Here is a 16,682-nt window from a genome sequence, read left to right as displayed (position 1 = left end):
CGCGTAAAAAACCACAAATGTGTGCGTGGATGTATTTTTAAAAGGGACAAGTCTGGAAGAATATACATGAAAACTGTTACCTCTCCTGAGTGAAAGGGAGACTTCTGCTTTTATTTTATTTGTCTCTGTTATTTTTTTTTAAGATTTTATTTATTTATTTGACAGACAGAGACACAGCAAGAGAGGGAACACAAGCAGGGGGAGTGGGAGAGGGAGAAGCAGGCTTCCCGCGGAGCAGGGAGCCCGATGTGGGGCTCGATCCCAGGACCCTGGGATCATGACCTGAGCCGAAGGCAGACGCTTAACGACTGAGCCACCCAGGCGCCCCTGTCTCTGTTATTTTTTAAATGATGACACATAATTTTCTGTGATAACATTTAAAGACTCGTAAAATGATAGTACATTGCTTTTTTTTTTTTTAATGACTTTAAGGCAATAGAGTGTAGAATTCTAAATGTTCACTAGGGGGCAGGAGAGATGCATGTGAGTGTGTGCGTGCCCGCGTGCGTGTGCCTGGGCTCTTTGCTAGTAACCGTTTACTACATTTCTTACACAATTTCCTCGTTCAACAGGCCATCTGTAACATTTACCAGATTGTCTAAGGAAATGACAGCCACCAGACCTCACCCTGGCAGGCTTCAGCTGTGGGCTCAACCGTCTCATTTTAACCTGATTCTCAAGGCTGTGGTTACCTTATGTGTCCTTAGAGAAATTCATCCGTTTCATACCAGCTTTTGAGCACTCAGAGCAAGAATTCTGTTAACTGGCCCGAATCCCCGCGGGTGAGAGAAAAGGCCAAAGGTACCACAAAGCCAATCTGTTACCTGCTCTGCCGGGGGTCAACCTGGGAGATGCCCCGTTTAGATTGTGGAGTGATGATCGGGCATCTGTCCCCACCTTTTTGAGGATGTCTGTGGACATTTCCCCAGTTCCCTGAGCTCTGGCACCAGATCAGGATTAAACTATTTGCAGGCCTGGGGCATGAGGGAACGTGGGGCCCTCATGCTCACATGAACAAATAATGAGAAAATCTCAAGGAAAACAAAATCACTGATGCTTTTAAAGTCACTGAAGTATTTGTCTCCTCCTTTTGAACTTTCCTAGAGCTCCAAATTGACATGAATACTCCCACACCCAGACAGCATGGTGGGCACTGCCTGCTGGAACATTCTTCGTAGTCAGTCTCACGGGAGAGCTGGCTGGGACCTGAGAGACCCCCAACTCCCTTGAAGCTCCTAAAGACCAGAGCCCCAGTCTTGTTCATCTTTGTTTTCCTCATGAGGCCCAGTGCATTGAGGACATACACTCTACAAGGATGGCATGGCATGGCATGGGATGGGATGACATGGCATCGGATGGGATGAAAAGGGATGGGATAGATGGCATGGGATGGCATCGGATGGGATGGGAAGGATGGTATGGCATGGGATGTGATAGATGGCATGGCATGGGATAGGGTGGCATGGCATGGGATGGCATGGGGTGGGATGACATGGCATCAGATAGGATGGGAAGGACGGTATGGCATGGTATGGCATGGGATGGGAGGGGACTGAACAAAGACAGAGCACCACGTGAAATGCTGTTGGGCACATACGGGTAAGCTGGGTTAGGGAGGTTGTAGCACAGTGGTGAAAACAAGAGTTGGAGCAGGCTGACGACTTACTAGAAATGGGTCTTTGTGTGACCCACTCAGCCGAGGGGGGGTTAATAATCATCGTAGAAGACAGAGAACTGGACCCACAAAGATAGACCCTAGCAGGTGTTTGTACTGTGGAAGCCCACCAGCCTGGCCATCCTGACTGGACCTGGGGTGGGCCCCTGACTGGAGCCAGGTCTGGTCCGCGGGCTGAGGAGGGAGAGGAAGGGATGAGGGTTGGGGGTGGTGTGGATGAGTGACTAGGGGAGCAGTTCAGGGGCTGAGGATGTAGGGCACTTCCTGCCCGTCATTTCCACCCATGAGACCCCCCTTCTGTGCTTTTCAGTAAATTCCTCTGTTTGCCAAGCCATGATTAAATTGGTATCTGTAACGTGTGACCAAACAGCCCTTGCTACCATCACTCTCCTGTCCTGCGCTCCACCTCTTCCCCTGACCTGCAGTCAAGATGCAGTGAAGCGATCATCTCCGTCCTCGGCACCTCTGAGCTGATTGCCAACCATCCAAGCTGAGCCCTGGAGCCACCCCACTTGCCTATTTTCTGCCTCAGCCTCACTGAATTCCTGTTGTCCCAGTGGCCGAAGGTAGTCTGCAATTGCCAAGACAAGAAAGTGACCCTTTCAGAAAGGGCTCCGCCTCTGCGAGGCTCTCGGGCAGCCTCCTGGCCACCTGCCTGGCCGTCCCTCCCACGGCGGAGCCGAAGAGCTGCACAGTGGTCATCTGGCTTGTCCCTCCCGGAATGTTGGGAGAAGGCCCTGTGGCGCTCATGCCCAGGCTGGCCCAGCTCCTTCTCTCTGCTGGAGATGGTGCTGCAGCAAATGAGCCACATATGGTCCCTGTACCAGCAACGTTTTTCATTTTCTTTGTCTTATGTTTTGACATCTCAAAAATCTGCTGGCCTGGGAGAGACTACCCTCCCAGGGCTGGTCAGTTCTCAGGGGTGGGAAAGGGAGCACGCCTTTCTGCACCTCTCACACACCCAGCCAGGATTTTCCCCTGCCCTGAATCATCCCAGGGGCAGGCAGCTGGAGACCACCCCCATTTCCCAGAGCCCACTGGGATTTTTCGCACAAGTCAACCCTAAACTGTTCACTCGACCCTGCCTTGCCTTTCCTGAAGAAAGCCCAATAAAGGCTCTGGCCTAAGCTCCCCCCCCAACCGCCCCCCGCTGCTTCTGCCCCCTGACCACCCGGCTGCCCCACGCGGCCCTGCCTGGGGTGCTATGCCCCTTCTCTCGGGAAACACAAGGAATACATTCTTCCAGTGGCATCGAGTCACCTCCATGAATTAAAATCCTGTGGGTACTAATGAGCCCTGAAGGAGACAGACATTAAGCAGATCTAAGAAACTAGAGAACTCCAGGGAGGCACAGGGTGTGGAAGAGAAACATGAGGTGCCACAAGCCTCTCAGCCATCTGAGACGGGGAGATGGTCACCTGCGGGCTTTGCCCCATCAGCGTGTTTCCCCCACAGTATTGCTTGGAGCACCCATCCTCCCCCCTCTCCCAGATGCTGGGTCTACAGCATCCAGTTGGAGCTTTATTGCACTTGGGGCTGTTCCCGGGCCTGGCTAATTTCCATATTCTACCCCCTCCCCTGCAGTCACTGGCCCAGGATGGACGTGTGACCCAGGCTAGGCTAATGAGTCTGTGGGTGCCCAACTCGGCCACTGTGTGGAGAGAGACCACCCCACCGGGGAAGAGAGCCAACCCAGAGGCGTGATGCCGTGGTCTCAGAGCCTAGAGGTAGCTGTGGGGGTCCTGCCTGTTTCCCTGCTTTGCTAGCTCTGACGTCCAGCAAACTCCCTTTTGCTCCAACCAAGCTGAGCTGGGTTTCCAATCCTGGAATCAAGCATCCTCACCAGTGTAGGGAGCTGGCCCTGCTGGGAGTGGCAAAAAGCAGTCCCCGTGGAAGTGACAGATGGAGAAGTGAAAGATGACTAGGAAGCAGCCAGGCGAAGAGGAGGAGAAAGAACGCGGCAGACAGGAAGGGCAGCGTGAGAGAAGGCCCCCAGGTGGGAAGAACTGGGCTTCGGGAATTTGTTTGCTTCATGACCCTGTGTGTCTTCTGTCATAGCTACACACCTTTATTAATTAATTAATTAATAACCTTTATTAAGTAAGGTCCATTCGTAAAGTAATCTATTGTTTTAAAAATCCCCCTTGCCATTGCATATGTCATGATTTATTAAATAGATTTGGTTTTACTCTCATGAACTCCTGACCGGGCCTACTTATTTATTCAGTCTAGTTTTCTACTTTGCACCTAGGATTTGGGGCCTGAAATCCTGGCCCGTCTCAGCGCAGAAGCCTAGAAGGATTGGGGCGGCTCTGGGAGTGTCGGGAGTTGGGTGTGGGGCCAAGGGCCAGTTTTGCCTGGCGATGCAACCAAGAGAGCTGAGCGGGGCCACTCTGGCTCAGAGCAGCCATTCATCAGCTCGAACAGAGAAATGAATTTGTCAGTCTTTGGCTTCGCCTTTGACCCCCCGAAGGCCAAAACTGACAACTCTAGAAACATGGCTGCCTTCAGTGACAGAATCAGTAAGCCCACCAGAGTATGCAGGGAGATGGAAATAGGAATCTCTTACAACGTCAGTCACCCCCTCCTTCTCCCTGCACCTCTTCCAAATCCTGTCCCCATCACCAGATTATTTAATTTACCTATACCAGGGGAAACAGGAGGGAAAACTAACTGAGGTGGTGTTGTGTTCCTTCTTTGTGTTCCACCTCGGGCCACGGACAGTGAGCTAGGGGAAGGAGATTGTCCCACCTGTGAAGATCCAATGTATTACTAACATTTGTTACTAAGATGTATACTGCATTATATGATTTAACTTTGACTCCCCAAGTTTGAATTCTTTGGAGGAAAGAATCGATCATGCACATTTTCATAGGACACAGAGCACCCAACACAATGCCTAGCCCTACTAGGATCCCTGATTCTTGAATCAATGACTTTTACTTAATTTAAAATCACCACGAGAAAAAATGTCCACACCTGAGCTCCAGACTGGATGATGCATCAGAAGTCCCTATCTGGGGATCAAATGGGTAGGGCAGGCAGGGGTCACTTATCCTAATGGTTTGGGCCCAAGCCTTGGCATGGATGGAGACTCTGAGCCTTTGGGGACACTGAGCCCTAGGCCGTGTCAGGCCCAGACCTGGCCAGGTGGCTCCTGCCCTCAGGCTGTGCTGAGTGTCAGATGGGGGAGAGCAGGGAAAGTAAGGTCAGTCCAAGGCCTGGAGCTCCTGGGATGGCAGGGAGCACTGAGTCTGGAGTGGGTCAAGCCTAGGCCTGGCCAGGTGAGCTGCTGAGACCCAGGGGATGGCGAGGGTGGGGGGGTGGGGATTGGTCTTATGACTTGGCAGGGACTGTGCGCCAGCATGGGGCTCTGAATCCCGGGTGGGGTCAATCATAGGTCCTGGCATGGGGGCTAGAGTTTGGAAAGGGGCAGTGTGTCAGGGGGGCGTGCCAGGCTCTGGGCAAGGGAGGACACTGCACTCTGGGTTGGGGATGTCAGTCCCCCACCCTGACTTGGAGATTCCAGGCCAGCAGGGAATGCTGTATCTCTGGTAGGAGGGTCAGGTGCTGAGAGGGTGCTGAGACCTGGTTGGGGGCGTCATTCCCAGGCTCCGGTGAGGAGATTCTGGCCTACAGAGGACTCTGAGTCCCACATGATGGGGGCAGGGGTGTTAGTCCCAGGCCCCGGCTTGGACACTCTGGCTCGGCAGGGAGCGCTGTGCCTCCGGTGAGAAGGTCAGGTCCTGCGGGCAGGGGCCACTGACTCCTTGTTGGGGTCAGTCTCAGGCCTCGGTGTGGAGTGGAGTCGAGTCCGGTGGCGGTGCAGGCTGCGTGGCTGGCAGGGCGCTGGTGCGGGTCGGCCCCTCGCCCTGGCGTGGAGACTCCGGACCGGCAGGGGGCGCTGCGTCCCAGACCGGGGGTGGGCCCCGGCCGGCTCCGGGCCGGCAGGGGGCGCTGGGCTCGCGGCGGCGTGGCGGGCGCCCGGCAGGTGGCGCTCTGGCCGCGGCCGAGGCGGCCGAGGCGGGCGGCGGCGGCGGCGGCGGCGGCAGCAGCAGCAGCAGCAGCAGCAGCAGGAGCAGCAGGAGCAGCGGCGCGGCGCTGCGGCCGGCTCGCGGGGCCCGGGGAAGCGGCGGCGGCGGCGGCGGCGGCGGCGGCGGCAGCGGAGGAGGCGGAGCGGCGGCGGCTGGCGGCGGGAGCGGCGGCCCCGGGCGGGCGGGCGGGAGCGCCGCTGGCCGAGCGCACAGGCCGCGGCCCGCGGAGCCCGCCATGCCCGCGCGGGTCTGAGGCGCGGCGAGCCAGGGCCGAGGCGAGCGGCGGCCGCGCCGGCCTGTGGCCCTGCAGCGGCCGGGCCCGGGCCCCATGAGCGGCGGCCTCGGCCTCCGGCGCAGCCCGGAAATGTCCGGCAAGCTCGAGAAAGCAGGTGAGCGCGGCGCGGACCGCGGGCGGGGCGGGCCTGCGGACGCGCGGGCGGCAGGGGCGAGCCGCCGCCCAGGCCCGGGGCCCCGCCGGCCCGCAAGGGCCGCCTCGGCGCGCCGGCCTGCTCGCGCTCCGGGGCCGGCGGGGCGGCGGGGCCGCGGGCTCGGTCCCGCGGAGCGGCGGGCGCGGGCGGCGGACAGGAGCCCGGCCGCGAGGCTGCAGTGCGCGGTGGACGGAGCGGAGCCCTACAAGGTGTCACTCGTGCTGCGCCCCGACTGTAAATGGAACCAGAAGTAGCCACTTGGCTGGCTGCGGAGGAAGCGGGCAGGATGTGTCTGGGCGCCTTCGGGGCTCGCTCGCTTTCCCCTCCGGCGTCGAGCCGAGCTCTGGCAGCAGGGCCCCGGGGAGCCTGGGCTTTGGGGGCGAGGATAACCTCATCTCTTTGTGTTCCTAGACATCTCGGAGAGCAGCTTTCTGATTACCGGGCTTTGAAAGCCAGTGCTGGGAATGGAGTCCCCGCAGACTCCGTTAGGGCTGATGCCTCCGGCGGGGCCCCGGGCGTCTGTAGCCGGCGGCACCCTGCGGGGCGACTCCCTGGGGCCCAGGTGAGATGGGCGGGCAGGCCAGGGCTCCTGTGCAGGGGGGCACCGTTGGTTGTCATAGCCTGGGTGCCAGCTTAGCTTGGCGGCCGACATGTGCAAGGCAGGCTTTTAGGGGTTGCAGGGGGGGCAGGTGGCGTGGATTTTGGAAGTTGCTCGGCCTCCCAGGTGGAACCAGGATACTCTTCTGAGAGGGGCCTCAGGAGTGGACTCAGAAGGCGGAGGGGACTTGCAGCCTGTGCTTGAAGCACAGGAAGGAAATTTTCCGTTGCCTTTATTGAGGCTTTTCTATATATCCGGCCGCTGTGCTGAGCACCTCCCATGTGTTGCTTGGTAAATCCTTGCAGGTTCTCCGTAAGAGAGGAGTTGATCCTGGTTCTACAGGCTCCAGCCGGGCAGTGAGTTCCTTTAGGCCACCCAGCGGGAAGGCAGCAGGCCGAGGGACTGGGAGCCTGGCTCCATTCCTCAGGGGAGGGCCCTGGGTTTCAGGGCTGTTTCTTGGGTATTTTTCTCAGTTTTTCAGTCAGAGCCATGCCCGGTGACCACGAGCTGCTTCTCTGCCCACGTGCCAGCCCAGAAATATCTTGGGTTAACTTGGACAGCATTTCTCAGAAACTCCGTGAATAGCATATCCGCACAGTACTGTGGGGGAAGTTGGATTATTTATTTTACATATAACGTTAATGGGGGTTTTCTTTGATTATAAAGATACGTTCCTTGTCAAAAACGTGAAAGTTGTGGCAAAGTAAAAAGCGAGCTGAAAAGCACCTGTCATCCGGTGAGCTGCGTCCCACAGCTCAGACGGCTCCGATGAGATGAGTCTTTGTGTTCTGTGTTACCTCGAGCAGGGAGGCCTGAGGCCCGTTCACTTCAGCATGGGTTCTCCCTTGGCCTTCTCTGGGCACCTCCTCCTGCTGGGGGCTGCAGCAGATGCAAACGCCAGCAAGTGCCTGCTTCAGAGAGGCTTGTCTGAGGCTGGAAGAGCCGGGCCTGGGCACAGGAACGGGGGGCTTCATCGACGAGGCAGTGGGGGAGGCCCTTTGTGCTAGGCTCCAAGGAGAGGGTAGGGGGTCCCCGGGTGGAGTGGAGACGGAGAGGGCAGACTAGAAGGGGCTGACCAGGGGCTGTGGGAAACTCCGGAGGCAAACGCTTTGGGTGAGAGGCAGCTAAGCAGGCAAGCTCTGAGGTTGGCAAGAGCAGCTGGCGCTTCATGTGGAGCGAGCAAGAAGTCCATCCTCGCGGTATAAGGCCTTTGGCTGTGATTCACACACCGTCATCAGGGGAGATTAGGACACTCCCGGAATGAAGGGTACATCTTCTTGGTGGTTCCTGCTGATCATTGTAGTTGGACTTCCCTTTGCGTTTCCACGAGATTTCTGTTGGAGTTTTCTGAACGGACCTCCTCCTCTTAAGTCACCAGCAGAGTGTTTCATTCAAAGGAAAGGTCCTTGGGTTAGCAAGTGAACAGGCTGGTAAGTTTTAGACCCTGGTACCCAGCACGCAATCACTGTCAGCCTCTGGGGGAGATCTTGAGTCTGTCCTGCTGCTCTTCAGTGTACTTACTTATTCATTCATCAGTGCCTGGCTGTGGGAGGGGTCTTGCACACTGCCTTCCTCTGAGAGCCTACGAGGGGACACAGAAAGGCAACCCTCAGTTCATGCTGTCCCTGGTCATCTCTGCTCCAGGCCCCATGCAGGATCGAGACAGTTTGGGTTCCAGACAGTGGCGGAGGGTCAACTTGCTGGCTGGTGGGGGCCCGTCCAGTGAGGCTTGGTGGAGGAGGGTTGAAATTGGAGGACCCAGGAAGAAGGCTAGGGTCAAGGCTGATGGATCAGGGAGCTCCCTGGGGTGAGCTTGTGGGTAGGCCTAGCAAAGAGAAGAGGCTCTTCCCTAGGAGCTAAGAGGGACCTGTTTTGAAAGACCACACTGGCAGGAGATGGGCGTAGGTGCTCCAAGGCCACTTCGGAGGAACCAGTGAACGTGGGTTCCTACAACGCTCCGTGGGCGGGGGCCCCACCACTCCCGCTGCCGGCCTCGGTTCTGATTCCTGTTTCCCACTTGCGCTGCTGACATTTGAGTCTGCATCCCCTTCCTTGGAGAAACCATTTGTGTTTGTTTGCTTTGCCACTGGACTTTGAAATCTTCGCCCCATTCCTTCATTGATTCATTCCTCAGTCCCTCCGCTCAGCACTGATTTTGCACCAGCTCTGTCAGGCTCCGCACCAGGCCCTGGGGATGTAGCGTTGAACTCAGCAGACATCATAGTGTAGCCCAGGCACCGGCTCTCGCAGTGTGGGGAGCCCTGGGGAACTTAGGAGGGGTCCCATCAGACTTACGGTGGGGGTGGAGTCAGGGAGCCAGCCCTGTGAGGAATTGAGATTCAAGGTGAGACTCGGAGGGTAAGTCGAGTTAGCGGGGCACAGCGGAGGGATGGGGAAGAAGGTGGCTTCAGTTCTCCTCACCGTGCTCATCAGAATCTCTCTTGCTCCTTCGTGCATTCATTCCTTCGTCAAATAGTTTATCCAGCATCTCCTCAGGGCCTGGACCTGTTCTGGTCCTTGGAATACAACAAAGATCACTGCCTCCTGAGCCTTACCGCCTTCTAACTGGGGCAGACGATCAAAATAGACATCACGAAGATGTAAATTATGCAGGTTTTTGTTGTTGTTGTTTGTTTTTTAAATTCGATTTCCCTGGTCTGTGTTCCCAGCAGGCCCATCCGTCTAGGAGTTTTATCACTCACCGAGCCCCTGGCCAGTTCTGTAGGCTCCCCGTGACCCCGAGCTGTCACTGGGCCTGATGTGGTGGCATTCTGACCCGTGCACCACCTGAGGAACAGAATAACTTTGGGGTCTCTGACTCAAATGTATGTGTTTCAAATGTGTGAAGAGGCTTTTATTAAAAAGAAGATTGCTTGCTGACTTCATTCACAATAACTTTCTGTCGTTACATATTTTGTCAGAACAGAGGAAAAATTCAAGTCCTGTCACATGAGGCAGTAGACTTTTTCGGCCGAGGAAAGAGTCCTTGTAGATCAGCGGTCAGTGTATTTTGATCAATTTTAAATTTCTTTCAAATTTCACACTTCCGTTTTCCCCCACAATTAACAGTCTCTGTGGTCAAAATGAATCCAGTCAACAAATACAACATTTTTATGGCCCCCGGTAGCCCTTCATTCACTCACACATTCGACACTTACTGAGTCCCTCCTTGTTGGCAAACACTGTGACGCATCACACGGCACAGAGTCCGCAGGAGACCGGCCCTTCCAGGGTCACAGTCCAGAATAACATCAGAATGGTCTTGGACGTTTCTGCAGTGTCCTGTGGTTTTGGGAATGCATTGAGAGCCTGCCTCATTTCACTCCTTCCTCAGGGCCGGCCCCAGAGGCAGGAGCAGGGCTGGTCATGTCCATTTTGCACCTGAGGGCAACTAAGATCTGGGGAGGTTTGGCCACTTGCGCGGGGCTGCAGCTTCATTGCGGGGAAGTGGGGAACCGACCCCGGGGGTCTCCAGCCACCTTTCTGCCTTCACAGAGCACCGCTTAGGGCCTCCATGGTGCTGGACACACAGCAGCTTTCCATCTTGATTCTTTTTTTTTTTTTTTTAAGATTTTATTTATTTATTTGACAGAGAGAGACAGTGAGAGAGGGAACACAAGCAAGGGGAGCGGGAGAGGGAGAAGCAGGGAGCCCGATGCGGGGCTCGATCCCAGGACCCCGGGACCAAGACCCGAGCTGAAGACAGACGCTTAACGACTGAGCCACCCAGGCGCCCCTCCATCTTGCTTCTTGTTCATGTTTCTACATTTCTTTTCTGATCTTAACCAAAGTGGGGGGCGCCTCAGTTAAATGAAGGTAGGCCCAATGCAGTCTTTAGGCTGCACATGAGACTAATGATACCGCTAACATTAGCAGTCCTGTAAGGAGATGAATGGCATGAATGCAGGTGATGTTTCACAAAATTAGCCACAGCAACCCCAAAGGTTTCCTGGTCTCCTGAGCAGCTCTGGGCAGAGGTGGTTTGAATGGGATTCCTTGTAGCCGACAGACCTGATGGGAGGCCTAGAAAGATGAGTCATGTGTGAGCTTGCAGAAAAATCATTTCCCAAATTAGCCCGGCTTGGAGAATGCCTTGAGCATGGGGCTGTGTCTTACCTCAGGCCAGCTGGATGTGTTCCCCGTTGCCATAATAAGATGACGCACTGGAAAGAGCAGTGGAGCCCGGGAAGCATCCGAGCGACTGGGCGCCGTGCTGCTGGGACAGGTGTTCCTCTGCTTCGGCACCTACCTTGCCCCAGAGCCTCTTTTATGATTAAAAAAACAAACCCCACAGTTTGTGAGTTATTAAGGGATCTGTCATCTTAGTTTCTGGCTATTTGTTTCAGGCCCTTTGACTAAAAATCTGAGGCCCGCTATCATGACCTTGGGCAGCTCTTTCCCTTTTCTGGGTGTCATTTTCTCAGTCAGTGCTCTGAGGGGGCAGACTCTCAAATTAGTGCTTCCCTGTTTTGCTTGAAAGCAGCAGGTCCTTTTCTGTACGTGAGAGGGCCATTAGATAATGGGCAATGGGGAGCCACTTTGAGGACAGTGAAGCCTGTGCTCAGCTGTGGCCCCCGAGGATCCTCCTTGGGCCCTCCACCAAACAGTGTGGAAACCCACTTCCTGCATGTGCTCGGCCTGCTCTGCCAAAACCAGCTTCCTCCGGACTCCTCGTGCCTTCTCTTCCTCCAGCAGATAACGAATTCCACGGGAGGCCCCAAGTAAACACCTGGGTAGAATGGTATTGTTTAGCTCATTCAGAAACCAGAGCTTCGCTTTCCTTCCTGAAAGTTAAAAATCAACACATAGAGTCTTGACTAGATCGTTAGCTTCTTGAGGGAGTGTGCCTGTCTGGCCCCCACCGACTGGCCATCGCTGTGCCGAGTGTGTGGAGAAGGTGCTCAGTAACTACTTGCTGGAAGAACGAATGAATTTAGTTGAGACGATCATAGAACAAACTTAGGTCTCTGATTCCAAGTCTCAGAATTATCTTTTTTTTTTTAAGATTTTATTTTTAAATCATCTCTACGCCCACTGTGGGGCTCGAACTCACAACCCCAAGATCAAGAGTCACACACTCCATTGACTGAGCCAGCCCAGTGCCCCCAAAATTACCTTTAAATGGAGCTTATTCTGGGTTTTGAGTTGCCAGTTAGGTTGTTTCTTGGTGAATTAGTAGGACCAATAATCTTGACCGGGATCTGCAGATAGTTGGGGCTTTGTGTTAACCATATACGTTGATGGCTGTTTTAGTGTAGGTTCCTGAGAGTTCTCATGGTGAAGCTGAGATGAGAGTCCCAGAACACTGTACTGAGAAAGTTCTAGGACGCGGGGAGAGACTGAGCCGTGACAGTCCGGCAGCTGCTGATCGTGTGTGGACGGTGCGGATCTGTGACTCCGCCTTTCATTTACTGACCACTGGTATATGCCGGTCCTGCTCAGCCTGCTGCCCACAACGAGGCCACGATTAGAGTCCCTTTGCCTGCTTGTTATTTTTTTCAGTTGGCCTCTGAGTGTTATTTAGGACACGCCGCCTGCACCATCAGGTCTGTTTATGGTACATGCTCCCCGAGGAGGTAGGAGAGGTGGGCTGGCGGGGTTCTCCTGCCCCCCCTCTTCTTCTTTGTCAAGGGGCTTAGGCAGAGTCTCTCATGTCATATCCTCCTCCTCTGTGGGTGAAGGTGTAGTGGAGAGGTTTACTGACTGGACTGAAAGTCTGCATCTGATAGCCACCTTTTTTTTTTTAAGATTTTATTTATTTATCAGAGGGAGAGAGACAGAGGCAGGCAGAGGGAGAAGCAGGCTCCTTGCTCAGCAAGGAGCCGGATGTGGGACTCGATCCCAGGACCCTGGGATCATGACCTGAGCTGAAGGGAGACGCTTAACCAACTGAGCCACCCAGGCGCCCCTGATGGCCACCTTTTTCTTCCAGGCTGTGGTTCAGAAGACCCATGATGGTTCTCTGAACCAGAGTCCTGACCTGCAGTCCGGACTGCGTCTTCCTAAAATATGGTGACTATCTCTCAACAGCTTAGACCCTCTGGTCTCAGTAGTTCCTTACAGGTGACCTTTCTCTTTTCTTCTCACTGGCTTGTTGGCCCCCACCATCATTTCACTGCAAATTAAGTTTTGTGATCAGGAAACTGTCCCACTCTTAGAGCATAGAAGACATGGAGCTGTCGAGCACAGGGTGCGTGTGGTGCTTCCCAGGCTGCGAGACTAAAGTGCAGCGTTCAGGCATCTGCTTTCTGGCCTTTCAAAAATGTGTGCCATCGGCATGGTCTTGACAGGTGTGGCTCCCAGCCGCATGCCGTGCTGTTGAGAACGGCAGCCCGCCCGTGGCCTCCCTGAGCGCGGGCGGGTGACGGTGGCTGCCTTGGGGAGAAGGTGGGTGCGGACGTGCAACGAAGGAGAGACAGCCGAAGTCCGCTGGAATGGGATGGGTCCAGACTGCCACGTAGTTGGCCCAAAACAAGCAAACAAAAAATCAGAACTTCTGTTTGGAAACAAGGGTTGTGTTTATTTGCTGGTTATGGATAATCACATGTGCCCCTCTCCTTCATGCGACTGCTTGTGAATAAATAGATGGCTGATTGTACGTGGGTCATGGAACTGGCGACTCTCAGCTCCTCCTCTCAGTAATAAATGCAAATAGTAGCAGCTCACTTTCATTGACCACTTACCGCGTTACCCGTAGCAGGCTCTCTGCAGCGTGTGTCACACACGGTCTCATTTACTACTTACAGAGGAGCCTCTCATTCTGCAGAGCAGGACATGGAGACACAGAGCTTTTGTTTTGTGTGTCGGGTCCTGAGATCGAGAATAGCTGAGATTTGCCTGTGGTCACGTGCCGAATGGGGGCCAAGTCGGGACCTCAGCCCATAGGACTACTTCCCATTTATCTGTATTTTCATTGGCTGTGAGGACATGAGTTTCTCGACTGTTGTGACTTGGGTCGAAATGAGCCTCCACGTCTCCAGGGACCCCTGTGCCACTGAGGCAGCCGCCGTGCTGGCAGGGCCGCTAGATGAGGCTGGAGGGGATGTCGGAGGAGACAGTGGCGCAGGCTCTCCTGCCCCAGTTCGCGAGGGGCCGGGAAGCCCGGCTTCATGCTGGGGGACCTGGGGCAAATGGCGTAATCTTTCCGAGCTTCTGGCTCCCCTGTTGTAACCTGATGGGGTGGACAAACCCATCTCAGAAGGCTTTCTAATGCTGGTTCCTTGTGAGCCCCGTCTGCAGTATAAAGGGGGAGTTGGATGTATTGGGTTGTTTGTTGGTTTTTAATGACAGTGATATTTCGGGACACTTGACTGTCATCACAGTAAAACTTACATAATCCTTTATAGATTTCAAAACACTTTTGTAGACATGGGGTGTTTGTTTGTTTTTGCTGTTGTTAGGGGTTTTGTTCTTTGGTTATGATAAGCTTTTGGATCACAGTGTTTTTTCTCTGTGGAAGAGGACAACAGCTCACAGTTGCTGGGTACTCTGTGTGCCGGGCGCAGTGCTAGGAGCTTTACCTTTAGAGATTGTATGGTTTTATTAGTTCTGTTCTTATAAAGAGTGAAATGGCAGGTATTGTGCCCATTTGACAGTTGAAGAAAGGGAGGCGGCAGGGCGAGAAGTGACTTGCTCAAGTCACCTGCTGAGTGAGAGGCAGAGCCAGTTGGGGACCGTGGGTTTCTCTCATTGCTTCTCTTCCCCTCTTCCTCTGCATGTGTTCCACGGACCCAGGGTCTAGTGCTGGTCCTCTACAGAGCCACCAGGAGGCTGGCGTGGAGCCACCCTCAGTGTCTTTTGTTTGGGGTCCCCTGGGGCTTTCCAGCCTCTCTGAGGACCGTGAAGGTGTGTCCGCATCTGTCTGCAGGGTTTTGAAGCAGCTTCTGGTTTCTCAGAGGTGACTTAAAAAGTGAATTTGCTAAAAATACTGTACGGGAATCGGCTTTGGATGTGCACAGTGCAGAGAATCCCTTACTTAAAATAGCTCCATCCACCCACCTCCCCACCCACCCCCCGTCCACCCATCTATGTATCAATGGCTAGTGCTCACTGAGTGCCAAGTTGTCTGCTGGGGCAGTGAAGGGTACCGAGTAGATCAGAGGCATCTGTGCCCTTAGGGAGTTGACAGTTTGGCCACCACCTGTGTTATGTGCAGGAGACTTTTGATTTAGGCTTTCATACTTTCTTGACACTCATCCGTGTCGGAAGCAGTGTGGGCCTGGGCTGGAGGTCAGGAGACCTGCCTCCTGGGCCCTGGCTCTGCATGCAAGCACCGGATCGGTGCATCTCTGAGCCCTCAGGCTCCCCATCTTTGAAAAGAGAGGCTGGACTCATATGGAACAGTGATGGAGGCATGGGCCTCCCAGTCCTACACCTGCAGATTTGGATCCAGCTCTCCCATAGGGTGGTTGTGGGATCTTGGATGAGTCGCTTTGCCTGTGTAAGTCTCCGTTCCGTTATCTGTAAAATGAAGAAAATCATCACCATGCCTACCTTTCGGTCTTGAGGGAGGATTAAATGAGATGATGCACATAAAGCATATTAACAGAGTCTTGACACATAAGTGCTCATAAACACTAGCTTTTGTTCTTCCCTAATATCCCCCTCTGCTCTAAAATGACAGTTTCTTTAAAAAAGGTCATATGTAAGTGAAATTCAGACCTCCATGTTCACAGAAGAAGGGGATGTCTCTGGCTTTTGAGGTATTTCCTCCCAGGGTCTCTCTCTCTCTTTTTTTACATTTGAGAAAGCCAAATCCCAGGGAATAGATTTTTATAACTAAGTAATAAACCTCCAAAAAGATCATTTAAGGAGGAATAGATGGGGTTTCATTTCAGCTACACGTGGCCACAGCACATGTGGGTAGATTGAGGAAAGTCCTGATTATATTCTTTTTTTTTTTTTTAAAGATTTTTTTATTTTTATTAGAGAGAGTACAAGCTGGGGGAGCGGCAGGTAGAGGGAGAGGGAGAAGCAGGCTCCCTGCTCAGCAGGGAGCCTGATGTGGGACTCGATCCCAGGACCCTGGAATCACGACCTGGGCCGAAGGCAGCGGCTTAATCGACTCAGCCACCCAGGCGCCCCTGTCCTGATTATATTCTCAAGTCTATGTAGAAGGAACAGGCCCATCCTCATGGGTGGCAGCTTATCTCAGGGTCAGAGCAGGGCTGATTACCTGCAGGTGTATCTTTGCTTCATCCCAAGAGACGCTGCCTCAGTTTCTCCTAGCAGGGATGACGCTCAGGATTCATTAAACCATCTTTGTTCAGCTCTGAAGGTGGAACGGTCACGGTATGGTGCGTTTGTCTTGTGACCGTTAAAATGCCACATGCCGTTCGAGGTCCTCTTGTACAAGTCACTTACAAATTGTGCCGAATGTCGCAAGCAGGTCATACCCTTATTTTTCCTCCTTGATAAATTTTCACAATGAGGATAAATTGAGAAATCCTAGTGTATTTTTCTGAGTCCTCCCTCCCCTGTGCCCCCCTGGGCATCTGTGACAGGTGAGAGGAAATATGCGTAGTCTCCGTGCGGGTTTCTCAGCATAGCTCGCTCCGAGTACAGGGCTGTTTGCAGAGAGCCCAGAGACCAGTCAGCCCTTTTCACTTTCTTTAATCGCTGGGTCCTGGAGCTACAGAACCTCTCACTTAATTAGCATAACCACACTAATTTGTGCTCCTGCCTCAGCTTGTCAGGAGTGCCTTACAAATATTAATTCTCTGAGCTCATCAGAAAACCAAAGGCACAGATCAAAAGCATGCTTTCCTGCATGATCCGTCCTTGTTTTTTCTGTTCATCGGGAGCTGTCTCTGTTAATTACCTTAAATGTGCAAGGTTGTAGAATGCGGTCTTTATATTTGACCAAGATAAGAATTGGGCTAGGGACCTGGCCCACATTTCAGCCCTGTGTCGCAGGGAAGCCCAGAGTTCCCCGGTTCCAGCTTGGC

General features: G+C 53.9%; 1 protein-coding gene across 5 annotated transcripts in view; it reads left to right on the top strand.

Moving 5' to 3' along the window:
- Nucleotides 1-5,933: 5,933 nt before the first annotated feature.
- Nucleotides 5,934-16,682, top strand: part of RAPGEF1 (Rap guanine nucleotide exchange factor 1) — a 135,724-nt gene continuing 124,975 nt past the window's right edge. For 3 of the 5 annotated variants that reach the window (XM_081803812.1, XM_081803811.1, XM_081803810.1), the window contains exon 1: nt 5,934-6,098. In XM_081803812.1, coding sequence (XP_081659938.1) covers nt 6,038-6,098 — 61 coding nt within the window. In that variant the 5' untranslated portion in view covers nt 5,934-6,037. The remainder of the gene's footprint in view (nt 6,099-16,682) is intronic. The other 2 variants (XM_081803814.1, XM_081803813.1) reach the window with 1 other exon arrangement.

The sequence above is a fragment of the Leptonychotes weddellii genome, chromosome 14 (assembly GCF_054177405.1).
Source record: "Leptonychotes weddellii isolate Sample4059 chromosome 14, ASM5417740v2, whole genome shotgun sequence".
Taxonomy (NCBI): domain Eukaryota; kingdom Metazoa; phylum Chordata; class Mammalia; order Carnivora; family Phocidae; genus Leptonychotes; species Leptonychotes weddellii.
The sequence above is the reverse complement of the archived record's forward strand: the minus strand, read 5'-3'. Positions and strand labels throughout refer to the sequence as shown.